Source organism: Podarcis filfolensis, assembly GCF_964270895.1.
Source record: "Podarcis filfolensis genome assembly, chromosome: Z".
Lineage (NCBI taxonomy): Eukaryota > Metazoa > Chordata > Lepidosauria > Squamata > Lacertidae > Podarcis > Podarcis filfolensis.
In genome coordinates, this window is record NC_139617.1 from 5,601,481 (window position 1) to 5,614,323 (window position 12,843).

General features: G+C 47.2%; 1 protein-coding gene and 1 pseudogene across 2 annotated transcripts; both read right to left on the reverse strand.

Moving 5' to 3' along the window:
• Positions 1 to 1,786: 1,786 nt before the first annotated feature.
• On the reverse strand, positions 1,787 to 3,537 carry SOX3 (SRY-box transcription factor 3). Its single transcript, XM_083596753.1, has 2 exons — positions 3,412 to 3,537; positions 1,787 to 3,303 (listed from the first exon to the last, which is right to left on the reverse strand). Exon 2 carries the CDS (start codon positions 3,269 to 3,271, stop codon positions 2,261 to 2,263), a length of 1,011 nt encoding a protein of 336 aa, XP_083452879.1. The 5' UTR covers positions 3,272 to 3,303; positions 3,412 to 3,537; the 3' UTR covers positions 1,787 to 2,260.
• An 8,142-nt stretch (positions 3,538 to 11,679) lies between these two features.
• LOC310754703 (enhancer of rudimentary homolog) lies at positions 11,680 to 12,314 on the reverse strand (annotated as a pseudogene). Its single transcript has one exon. The product of its transcript is annotated as an enhancer of rudimentary homolog (transcript).
• Positions 12,315 to 12,843: the final 529 nt, after the last annotated feature.

Here is a 12,843-nt window from a genome sequence, read left to right on the forward strand (position 1 = left end):
GGGAGAAGCCTCTTAAGGAAAGAGCTGGACGCAAGGATTTCAACCCGCTCCGAACATCCACGTTGAAGTTTTTTGTTTTACTTCGTTGAACCCCCCCCCCGTTTACTTTCAACGCGGAAGCAGCGTTTTAAACCTGATTAATAAACACTTAAGTCAGTATTAAAACGCCATGCGTAAAGTTCAAACCTCCTTCGTCAACTTCAGATGCTTTGCTGCCTTGCGTCGGTCTCAGGTCCTTTGGAAGGTCGACGTCCCACAGACTTTAATGGGATTTCTAGGGTTTGCTAGCAGAATGATAACAAACCCAGATTTTGAGGGGGGGGGGGCTTTCGACACAGATTTGCAGCGCCATGCTTTCCAAGGTTCACTCTCAAACCTGTGCGCAACTGGACTGGCTCGCTAATGTGGGTTAGGACCGCAGCCTTTGCCCCCATCCCATACAATTTATGCTCCTCTCGGAACCTGCAATCCTGGAGGCTGACGTTTCTGCCGTCCCTCCGGCCTCACAAACTTTGCAACAGCCCTGCAGAAAGTTCCCTAATCCCCCATAAAGCATAAAGAGCAATAGCTGTTTTCTAGGTTAAGGCTGCTGTCCACCACACACTTACTTGGGAGTAAATCCTTTTGAACCGAGTGGTGCTCCAATCTCACGGATAGGGTCGGACTGAAATTCCCAAGCAAAACTTGCAGCCCTCTATCCTAAGCACAATTTGAATGAAGCAAAAATTATCCCGTGGTGACTTAACCCCGCATTAAATATACTTCGGATTCCACCCTTCAGACAGATTTACTGCGGAATTAAAGCATGCACTGGGGTACGGGAGCGCCTGATCAACGTAGGTTGTCCCCCAAACCCTAGCCCAGCCGTAACCCGTTAAAGACTTACTCCAGAGTAGTACCAGCGCGAACAAGGGAGAGTTGACAGCTTCAGAAACTTTTCCGCCGCTTTAAACAAGAAATACCAAACACACATCCAAAGCGCCTGTTATAAAATTTATTGATCTCTCTTAAAGTTCTTTCTTTGAGGGGAGGAAGGAGAGGGACGGGAGAGGGGGCGAGAGACATGTTCTCTTCAAAGAAACCAGAGGACACAACAAAATAAAATATTAAAAAAATCTAAATGACCTGTTTCGTGGGGTTGATATGTTCTGTTCGCCAAACTATCCCACGATTAAATCCACAAAACAGAAAAGGCAGGGGAATTTACAGAAATTTACAAGCGCCACGGAGACAACCAGAAAACGTCCCCTCTCCCGTTATCAGCGAATTCTTTTTATTTTCCCTCAAAAGATTAAAATCACATTATTTGCAACAGCAAAGAAAGTATTTTATAAATTTGAAATTCTTTTCCAGTTTCACACAGCCAGCTGGCAATCGGGTTACCCAAAGGCTCCCATCAAAGCAGGATATTTCTACCCGCCCCCCCCCACGCGAAGCAAGTTTACTCCAAAGTAAACTTGAGCCTAAAAAAAGGACAAACTTGCTTAACTTCCGAGTAAAACTGATGTTCTGAAATCAACCCGGGGACCCACATAGCAATTTGTATATATATATATTTATATCTATATATTTAAAAGCGGGAAGGTGGGGCCGGGGTTACATATATTTAAATATCTTAAAAATTAAAAGACTCCAGACAGATTTAAAGAACTCCAGGCAAGAGGAAGGGGGCAAAGAAACAAAACAACTCGCCCCCGAACAGTAAAAGACAAAATGTAAACATTTAAGACCGAGGCCAGTTGGCCACGTTGCTCTCCCAACCCACCCACCCCCAAAAAAACTTTTTAAGAACCCCCCCCCCGAAAAAACTTGTATATCTATAAGGAAGTATGTTTGATATTTCACAGCGGCTTCTTCCAAGGTGAGCAGAAAATTGTGCTCTATGCAGACGTGCAACTCCCCTTTTGTGTTTTATTCACACATCTAAAGTTCCTTTGAGTTGTTTAGTTGGGTAAAGTTCGCTTTACCTTCCTTTGGAGTTCTCCCGCGCCTCTCCCACCCCAAAGCCATAAACTTCAATGGTGTGGGAATTCAGAGTGGGAGAAGCCACCTACAACGAGAGTCAAGATGCCTGGGGAGACGTCCGCATAGGATTTGCCTTGGGAAGAAGCGTCCAAAAGACTCGCTGGTTAAGATGGAGAGCCAGCGACACCCCCCCTCTGCCCTCAAACCACCTCTCCTGCTACCAAACCGTAGGCGAGACGTTCGGTGCCAGCGTTTTGAGGAAGCGGTGGTAGAGGGCGATCCGAGGGGAACACGGCTAGATGTGAGTTAGTGGCACGGTGCCGTTGACAGCAGTCCCGGCGCTCGGGTAGTGCTGGTGGACGCCGTGTAGCCGGGTGCCCTGCAGTGTCGACGGGTCGGCCGCGTCGCCCCCGGGCGGAAGGTACATGCTGATCATATCCCTCAAGTCTCCCAGGCAGGCCCGCTGGGAGTGCGAGGTGATGGCCGGCGGCGGAGAACTGGGCTCAGATTTCACCACGGAACCCATCGTCCCCAAGCTCATCGAGTGCCCCGACGGTTGCTGGCCGTAAGCGGCAGCCGCCGCAGCAGCAGCAACTGGAGACATGCTGTAAGTGGAGGCTGCCGCGCTCATGTAGGGTTGAGCGCTGGACATGATGGGGCTGTACTGGAGGCCGCTCACATCGTAGCGGTGCATGGGCTGAAGCTGCGCGTTGCTCATGGCCGGGTGCTGGCTGTAGCCCAGTTGCTCGGGCATCAGCGAGGCGTAGGCGCCGTTGGGCCAGCCGTTCATGTGCGCGTAGGAGTCCAGGCGCTGCCCGACCCCGACGGGGCTGCTGACGCCGCCTCCGCCGGCGCTTCCCGGGGCCAGCAGGTTGCCCGGCAGAGAGTACTTGTCCTTCTTGAGCAGTGTCTTGGTCTTCCGACGTGGCCGGTATTTATAATCCGGGTATTCCTTCATGTGGACGGCGCGGAGCCGCTTGGCCTCGTCGATGAAGGGGCGCTTCTCCGCGTCGCTCAGCAGCTTCCAGTCCGCGCCCAGGCGCTTGGAGATCTCAGAGTTGTGCATCTTGGGGTTTTCCTGAGCCATCTTGCGCCGCTGGCCCCGCGACCACACCATGAACGCGTTCATCGGCCGCTTGACCCGGTCCTGGTCCGTGGCTCCGGTTCCTCCTCCTCCTCCTCCTCCTCCTCCTACGCCGCCGCCGCCGCCACCCTTGCCGTTGCCTCCCGGAGCGCCGTTCCCGGCCGAGCCTCCTCCGGGGTTAGGCTGGGGCGCCTTCAACTCGCTCTCTAGTATGCTGTACATGGCTGGGGCAGGCAGGAGATGCGCCAGCTTGGCTGCCGGGTGGGAAAAGAAATATATTAGACTTACAAGAAGAAAGAGGAGGAGGGCAGGGGAAAAGACTTTTAAGTTCAAAAAGAGTCTCGGAGACCCTGGCTACTAACTTCTCCGGCAGCGGAACGAGCCCCTCTTCGGATCTGTTCTTTCTTCGGACGGCTCTCTTCTCCAACTGCTGCCAGCTCACCAAGCTCTCCGGCCCTATCCGCTGTAGCCTTTCTCTGCGGGCCATTTGATTGACGGCCTATAAATGAGAAGCCGCCGGCCAATCAGAGCGCAGACCTCGACAGGCCCCTGACGCAGGGGGAATTGACCAGGTTCCCAAGCTACTCCCCTCCCTTCTTCCCACTCACCCGCGCGCCCCGTCCAAAGTTGCAACTTTTAGAGGGTTCATTTTTCCTCTATGCCCCCCTCTCGCCTCATCCCCCCCCCCGTGGGCATTTATAGCTGTGGGATACCAATGCCGATCCTTTTCTTCCTCCATCGGGAATATTGAGTGGGTAACTTAATAAAGTTTTTTTAAAAAAAGATATACCCAAGCACTATTTCCCCTTTCCACCCGGTTTTCACAGGCATGCACGCACACGCACACACACGCACAATTTGAGAAGAAAACCGGGTGTGTGTGTGTGTTCTGCAGCTCGGATCCTGTGCACGCTCACTGCAGACGCCAAGTACTTTTTCCTGTGTAGGTATCCCTAAAACACCCTCTTGGACAGGGGAGCAACATTAAACTTCGGAGTAAGGACTCGAGTTTAATAAGCAGAGTCTTGCTTACGAGCGAACGTATTATTACTGCGATGCTAGAATTCAGCCGAGGGGCTTACTCAAGTAACCTTGCAGCCAATTCGAGCTTGCGAGTTTGTTTTTCCCTCTCCCTCTTCCATTTTTCAGTGGAGAGGAAGGATGGTAGGAACGAAGAAGGAAAAACCATTTTCCATTCTGAGTTCCCAAAAAGAAAAAAAGAAAAAGAGAGAAGAAAATGCAACTGAATTAGAGGGAGCCGCACAGGAACCCTGCCAGAGGGAAAAGTTGGCATCCTTGGGGAGAAACGCAGAGCAAACTGGCAGAGGCGGGTGCCCTGTGTGCTTCGTGATGGTACAGAGAACAAACTTCGGAAAACTGAAGGAGGGAATACTGGAGAGTGGGTTTCGTGGAAGGAAGAAGGCTGAATGAGCCGCCTCCTGGGACGCGGGAGCAATAAAGCATTTGGGGTGGGAGAGAAAGAAGAGCATGTATGTGTGATGGGGGGGGGGACAGAACAGTTCCTGAGTTTCCCAAATCTCATGAGAAAAAGGCCCGCCTCCCTCTTCCCCTTGGGGATAAACAAGCAGCAATGAGACCACGGTCTCTCTCTCTCTCCCCTGGAAAGTAACAGAGGGATCTTGGGGTGCGGGGGCGGGGGCGGCGGGGCAAAACAAACCAAAGTTTACTGCTGCCCACATATCTGCCCCACCTTATACCGCTTTCTGAATGTATCTCCCCAATTCAGTTTTTCCACTCGGCTGCTTGGGGGAGGGGCGCCCGACCCCCCCCCCCCGCGCACACACTCTCAATTTCTCTTTTTGGCGCGGGGGAGTGCGGGGGGGGGGAGAATCCGTTTTCATGGCAACCACCCAGCAGCGCTGGCTGACGGAGAAAAGAAACTTTTGTGGGGGCGGCTGGAAGGACCAGTTCGCTGGGACTGTCAATCAAGGGGGCCTCCCCTCTTCTCTTCTCTCACACCAGCCCCCCCCCCCCCGCGCACACACCTGCGAGGCCCACACCATTTCAGGCTGAGCGCACAAGCCTTAAAGGCACAGCGTCGCTTCGCTTCTCTCCTCCCCACAACCCCAACTTGGACGGAAGATCTTCTTGGCTAAGCAAATCGTTCCGTTGTGCAACTTGCCAACGCAAGTCCCCGCCCTTTTTTTTCTCTTAGTGGGGCACGTTTAGCGAGAGCCAGACAAGGAGCCACTAACTTTAGAGTAGCCCTATTCCGGTCAACTGCAGCAGTAGTGAGCTCCAGGGCTGAATGTCCCTTATCCAGTTAAGAAAACAGAGAGTTTTACGGCAAAAAAGCGGCTTACTCCCTTCCCCCAATCTCAAAGCGTCAACAAAAAAATGGGTGGAGGGGAAGAGGAAGGGGCAGTAAAGCCCCCCTGGAAAAGCCTCCTTTATTATTATTGATATTGTTATTTTTTTAAAAAAAATAGTAATAGTATTCTGAGCGGGCCTGCATTAGTTGCAAAGCTGTCACTCGGTTTAGTGGGATATGGATTTTCATTCGTGTGTTTTCCCGGGCACTTCTGGGTGGGTATGCACTATGTAAGACCTGCTACTCACATGGAGGCAAGTGGGAAAATGGGTAGTTAGAATTGACACAGGACAGGAGACTAGCAAACACAGGGCACACGCCTGTGAATGGGAAGAGTTGGGTCAAGGGAATAGCTCTCCAGTATGGACAGCAAATAAACTTGCTCCCATGCGGATTGAAAATGCAGACTTGCTTAACAAATGTGAGATAACTTCGGAATGCCTCCGGCTGTTGCATCTGACCTCTTCCTGCGGTTTCCTGAAGCCTTTCTTAAAGTCGAGGTTGAGCTTTTCTGAAGACAGTCCTAGACACTTTAAAGACACTTATCTTCCAACGTTTGTATAATCAATTAATGTTTGGTTACGTAATAATAAAAAATACTGCCAAATGAATTAAGAAACTCATAAACAGGCACAAGTCCACCAGGTTCACCTCGCCCGACCCAAGCCTATAGAGATGGAGTCAAGAGGAAAGCTTCACCCAAAGGATTTCTGTTTGCCATGGAGCGCTTGAAAGACAGGATCCTATTTTGAGAGTGGCGGATCAAGGATCCGCAAGGATCTGCAATCCCAGTACGGAATTAACAAGTAACACCACAAATCGATTAATCAGTCTCATTCCAAACTTTTCCTAGAAGCAAAGGCCATTCATTTACTTCCGCATAAAGAGCAGAGGATCCAGAGGATTAGATAGTCTCCATTCACAGCTCCTGCTTTTACGCTCGCGGAAATAATCGTCGTTATATTCGTTTATAAGCCACTTTACGTTTATTAAGCGCTGAACATACATTAACTATAGGAGAAACTCTGTTCATAGGCTCACGATCTAACAGACATGACACAAAAGGAAAAATGAAGGAGGAGGGCAGAGGAAAGCAAACATTGTTGCAACTGCTCACATTCTGAGAAGTGCTGATTCTCTTCCTCCAGTGTGGGGATTTCCTCTCCCTCACCACAGTTACTGACTATTAATAATTTTACTGGAGGTTTATGGAAACATCTGACATATTTTACATTTACATTTTATTGAATATATATTTCAGCGATCTGTATCCATGGGCCTAGCGGGGGACGGGGACGGGGGCAGCTGCCCCCTCAACCAATCAAAATCAATACAAATCAACACAAATCTGATGTTCTGCCCCCCCCCATAAAAGCCTGGCTATACCCATGTCTATATAATTTATTTATTTCATAAAATTTATATACCGCTTGATTGTAAACCCTCCCCAAAGCAGTTTACAACCCACCCAACAAACAAAAAATTGGCCTTGCTGTTAGAAAATGCACATGGTCGAGGCCCAGCCCTCGCGAGTCTGTTCTGTTAGCCAGGCGGCTGCATCGTCACAGACGGAACAGGCTCTAGAGTTATGCCCAGAATACGACGGTTGTGCGGGGAAAGAGCGCCTCCCCGGCATCAGAAAGCTACAGAGCAGTGGGAGCCTCCCTCCCCATCTCTGATATCACACTCCGCGCGCCCCCCCACCGCAAACTCTCACATTTCCCAAACCATTCATAACTCTGGTGTTCCAGATGGCCGAGGAAAGCAACGGGGAAGAGCCGTAGCTCAGTGGCGGAGCATCTGCATTGCATACAGAGGGTCTCAAGATCGATCCCCGCCAGTTCCAGGGAGGGCTGGGTGAGCGACTCCTGCCTAACATCCTGGAAAGCCACAGTTAGCCATGGCGGATGATAGTTGTTACTTAGTCGTGTCCGACTCTTCGTGACCCCCTGGACCAGAGCACGCCAGGCCCTCCTGTCTTCCACTGCCTCCCGCAGTTTGGTCAAACTCATGCTGCTAGCTTCAAGAACACTGTCCAACCATCTCGTCCTCTGTCGTCCCCTTCTCCTTGTGCCCTCCATCTTTCCCAACATGAGGGTCTTTCCCAGGGAGTCTTCTCTTCTGATGAGGTGGCCAAAGTATTGGAGCCTCAGCTTCAGGATCTGTCCTTCCAGTGAGAACTCAGGGCTGATTTCCTTAAGAATGGAGAGGTCTGAACTTCTTGGCCGACGGTACTGAGCCCAATGGATCAGTAGACTACTATGTTCCAAGAAAATAAAACTAGGGAAGGAAAGGATCCCTGCACCCCCATACCAGGAGAGGGGATTTTGTCACCAGCGGTCTCTTTTACTGCTAGTCATCAGCCTAGGGAAGCTGACTCTCCTTGCATCCAGACAGTGCGGTGTTGTTTTTTTTAACAAGTTGAAAGATCCCAACTGAAATTAGTAGGCAACTTTCGGATTCTGAAGCACAAAATTCTCTGATCTGAATAAAGAACCACCATTATTATTCTCCTCCTTCAAATTATTTTATTGCATTTAGGTACATTTCTCCAAAGTGATGTCATGGGCGTAGCCAGGATTTTTGTTGGTGGAGTCCTGGGGGCGGCGGGGGGGGGACAGAACCTCAGTTAGCTATGTATTTTTATTGATTTGTATTGATTGATGGGGTGGGGCAGCTGCCTCTCCCTGCCCACCCTTGGCTACGCCCATCAGTATTTGCACACGTTTCTGCTCCCTCTTCCTTCGTATGGATTGGGCAGGATTCACACGTCCCTGTTTACATTCCAAGTGATGCTATTAAGCATAATAATATAGCAACAGCCACCTCAGCTGAATGAACTGGAGGTAGGGAGGCAGACACACCCTCTTCATACTAATTCGGAACTAAATCCCCCGCTGGGTTCAGACCAGAGGGTTTTATTCCCAAATCAATGCTCATGAAACTGCAACCTTATATTGATCCTGATTTAAATCCCACAGAGAAGTTATCCACGCTTTCAAACATCCCGAAGGTGTCTACCAATTAATACGGTACTTTCAAATTAGTTGGTGTAAAAAAATTTTTTTTTTTGGGGGGGGAGGCTGAATCGGGGAGGGAAAGAAAGGATTAAGCTCGTGAGGAGAGGAGCCCGTCTAGTTCTCAGCAAGTTCCCAGCTTTCGTTTTTTTAATGCTTCTAAATAGATAGGATTAATGTGATTCTTTCATGACTTTTTGCAAAGTTTAGTTGCTCCTTTTTGCGCCGTATTCTGATTGTAAATTGTTCTACAAGTTTTAATATTTTATTTTATGTTGTAACCCGTCCTGGGGACTGCTATGATATCATCCTCATAGTTCAATTAACAGCAGCAGCAGCAACAACTCATTATTTTAAACACCCTTTTCACATCAACGCAAAACATTTGACATGCTTTCTGAAAGTTTTATTCTCTCTCTATAATTTCCTAATTTCAGCCGATATTCATTCACAAAATATTTCTTCTTCTTCTCGCAGCTACGAACTGATAGGTAAATCGGCAACACCTTCTCGCAGCCTCTTCTTCTCTCCTCTGTTGCCGCTCCCCCACCGAACACAGAGGAACTTACTCCCGCGTAAGGCCACTACAGAACAAGCCACACCCCACACCCCCGCTGCAACGGAAGATTGCAGCCGTGAATGTTTCATCGATCCATGTTTCTCTTCTGCAGCTCAACCCACCCATATCTGTGCTAGGTGTCTCTTCCCTGGGGGGTGGGGAGGGGCCGATGAGCAAAGCCTGAGAAGTTAACCCCTTCCTGAACGTGCGCGCGCTCAGTGTAGCTCAGAAGTACACCTCGATGTGTTTCGTTCCATTTAGTTCTTAGGGAGTGAGTTCCAGGGAATTCAAGATAAGCATACAGCAATGTAGAACGCACAATAATATAAGCAAACGGCTTTATAGTCAGTCAGAACATTGGTCCATTTAGCTTAGTAAGGTCTACACAGATTGGCAGAGACTAATCACTTCAGGATTTCAGGGAGGGTCTTTTCCAGTGGATAAAGTGGTTGATTTGATTGATATCCTATGCCCTTTTAAAATGTGGGTTGTGGGGAGGGGTTATTGGGTTGTTGTTTTTATTTTGATTGTGTATTTTGTGGTTATATATTTTGATTCTATTCTGTGAACTGCCCTGAGACCTCTGGGTCTCAGGTGTATAAATTCAAATTTATATTCAAATGATAATAATAATAACACAGAAAAGTTTGTCCTGCCTCTCTCATGTCACTAGACCTGGTGAACTTCCAAAGAAGCTGAATTTTGGAATATTCAGGATGGGTAAAACAAAATGCTTCATGTAGCAGCACATAAACTGTGGAACTTGTTAGAATCATAGGCTTGTAGAGTTGGGAGGGACCCCCAGAGGGTCATCTAGTCCAACCCCCTGCAACCCAGGAATCATTCCCACACAAGGCAGCGGAGGCCGCCATCTTGGATGGCTTCAAGAGAGGATTTGGGGATAGGGCTACCAATGGCTACTAGGCCACAATGGCTCTGCTCTGCTTCCTGGGTCAGAGGCAGTACAATGCTTCTGAAAACCAGTTGATGGAGACCACAAGAGGGGGAAAGTGCTCTTGGGGAGTTTGTGGGTTTCCCAAAGGCATCTGGCTGGCCACTGGGAGAGCAGGATGCTGGTCTATACAGCCCATTGGGCTAACCCAGCACAGCTCTTCTTGGCTGACCTAAAGCAAGCCCACTCCAGCACGTAATTCTGTTCCATTTCTAGACCACCGAACTAAATGTGAAGTAACATGATTGTCATTTATCATTTATCCTTTTACACATGGTCATTAAGGAAGAAAAAAATGAAACTAAGTCCCTGCCCTCAAGGAGCTTGCAGTGGGATAGCCGTGGTATTCTGGGTGGGCAGAGTTGTGGTTGTTGTCGTTTCTGAAATGAGGAGCAGAGAAGACACCCAAAATCAGAACCTATGAACAGGACTTACATCTGTTTCTTACTCAGCTGATAAACTAGAACTTCCTTCCCTGCACTGCTGTTAGTAGGGGCAGGAATGAATGCTCTATTTGCTATTGATTAGATTTAATATATCTTTTTGTGATTTTCATTCAAATGAATCCCTAAGCAGCCCAGAAACAATGAAATAACAATAACATGATAGAACATAATAGAACTTTATACAAATTTATGTATTTATACTGTATTTATACAAATACAGTATAAATCATATAGAATATCACAAATACAACATATTAGTAAATAATCAGTGAAACCATTACTATATACCTTGGTTCCCGAATGGCTTGTTGTCAAACCAATCGGCTCCCGAATGCCGCAATCCTGTAAGTAACTGTTCTGGTTTGTGAACATTGTTTGGAAGCTGAACGTCTGATGTGGCTTCTGAGGCTTCTGATTGAGTGCAGGAAGCTCCTGCAGCCACTTGGAAGCCACACCTTGGTTTTTGAACGGTTCCGGGAGTCAAATGAACTCCCAGAACGGATTAAGTTCAAGAACCAAGGTACCACTGTATGCTGAGTGGCTAGGGAAACCCAGCCAGTTGGGTGGGCTAATAATAATAATAATAATAATAATAATAATAATAATAAACAAACAACTATGCAGCAACTAAAAAAATTATTAATCAGAATTAAAGCAAAAGTCATATTATATAACCGACAAATCAACACAACTTTTTAAATCTATAAAACTATATTAGCAACATTGACAAAATAGCATCCAAAAACTAAAAATCAGCACTGTTAAGTTCATACACACATACTCTCCACTCTCATGACTCCTAAGCTCATTTAAATATACATCCACATAATGCCCATGGCCGCCACTCCCTCCTGAAGGTTCCTCGGACTGGAGGTGGGGCAACAAAGGCGAAACCTTGGGTGTGTCCTCAAGATTTTTAGGTGGGGAAAATAATATCCCAAACTCAAACGTGTGGGAAGATCTGCAGCCAAATGCATGATTGCTTGACAGTCACAAATGAGCAATGGCACCATGGAATTTCAGAACTTGTAGAGAGGAGACTCTGTGATGCCATATCCCCAAATTTGGTGTCAGAAAAAATACAATGGTTTAATCCCTAACCTCTCCCACCTGCAATGGAGCAAGTTGTCTGTGAGCTCTCATCCATAGAGTTCACTCATTTTAACTGGACTTCTGTAACTTTTAAGGATTATTGCCTGCCTGAATTTCATCATTAAATCCTGGCAAGACTTTTAATGCGAGTAAACTTTATTTTCTCATTTACTTAAACAGCCTGAGAGTGATTCTCTTTCTTTCTTTCGTATTCATTTAATTCTTCACCGTGACTGCCTCCAAGAAATAACATTGGAAAACCCCCCAGAGAGGGATACATACAGGGACTGTGGTAAAGCAGAACTGAAAAATCCCAAGAGTGAGGAACAAAAGTAGAACTATCTAAGCAAAGACAATTAAACTAAAATACCTGCAGAAGGCATATCCTTTCTCCTTTGAGTTTTAAACTGAGAAAGTCCCTTGGAATTCTAACAGATTTTGTCTCAGATACACACTAACAAGAATAAACAGGAGTCTACAATACAAAACTTTCACTACAGAACGCTGTACAAAAAACCTTTCCCTCAAAACCCCCTTAACCACTGTGTCTATTTGCTTGCTTGCTGAGCTTGTCTGTGGAGAAGGACATAGGTCTTCTCCTTTATCCTGTCTTTATTGTATGGCTGGCATGTCTGAGTATCAACACAATAAACAAGGCAGCTGAGGTCAGTCAAGTCATCAATGAAATCAAATAACTAGCTAATATCATACGTAATTGAAGGGCTGTTGGGATGCATTCTCTTCACATGTTCTTCATACATTTTACAGACTCCTTCCATGCATTCATTCATTCACTGACTCATAATCAGCAAAAGTCCTGCCTTCTGATTGTTTGGGTAGGTTGAACAAGGGAATTGTGTGAGACATGGTGACTCGTTCAGTTGGGCTCAGGCACGAAGCACCAAGTAATTTTCTTATTAAGAGGGAAACATAAAAGGAAAGGATGACCCAAGTCTGCCTTAGCATCCTTGGATAACATAATTGTTCTAGAAGGTTATACAACCTTCTAAACACGGATAGTGATATTAGTCTCCTGAAATACATATTTATCTCACACACACGGGAAAAAGAGGAAAGATAACTAATAAATAAAATATCCTCTGCTACTCATCTAGATCCATCCAACAGCAATAACAGAAGCAGCAGCAACAACAAAACTAAGACAGACCAATGAGAGATTCCTTTTAGCAGGGGCATACTTAGGTGTTGGTCAGGTTGACCCCTTCCAAGGGTGCAGGCCAGGAGGGGGTTGGCGACAAAAACTGCACCTTTCCACTCTGCTTTGGGGTGTCTAGGAGCCTGCCTGTCAGGTCTGGAGTCAGATGCAGGTCAGCAATAAAGGAACAGATCTCCATTATCAGTGAAGTTAACTATTCAAGGAAACAAACACTTCCCA

Bases quoted from the DNA above. Each gene is read 5' to 3' on its own strand.
- SOX3 (XM_083596753.1), bottom strand. From the start codon at position 3,271: ATGTACAGCATACTAGAGAGCGAGTTGAAGGCGCCCCAGCCTAACCCC.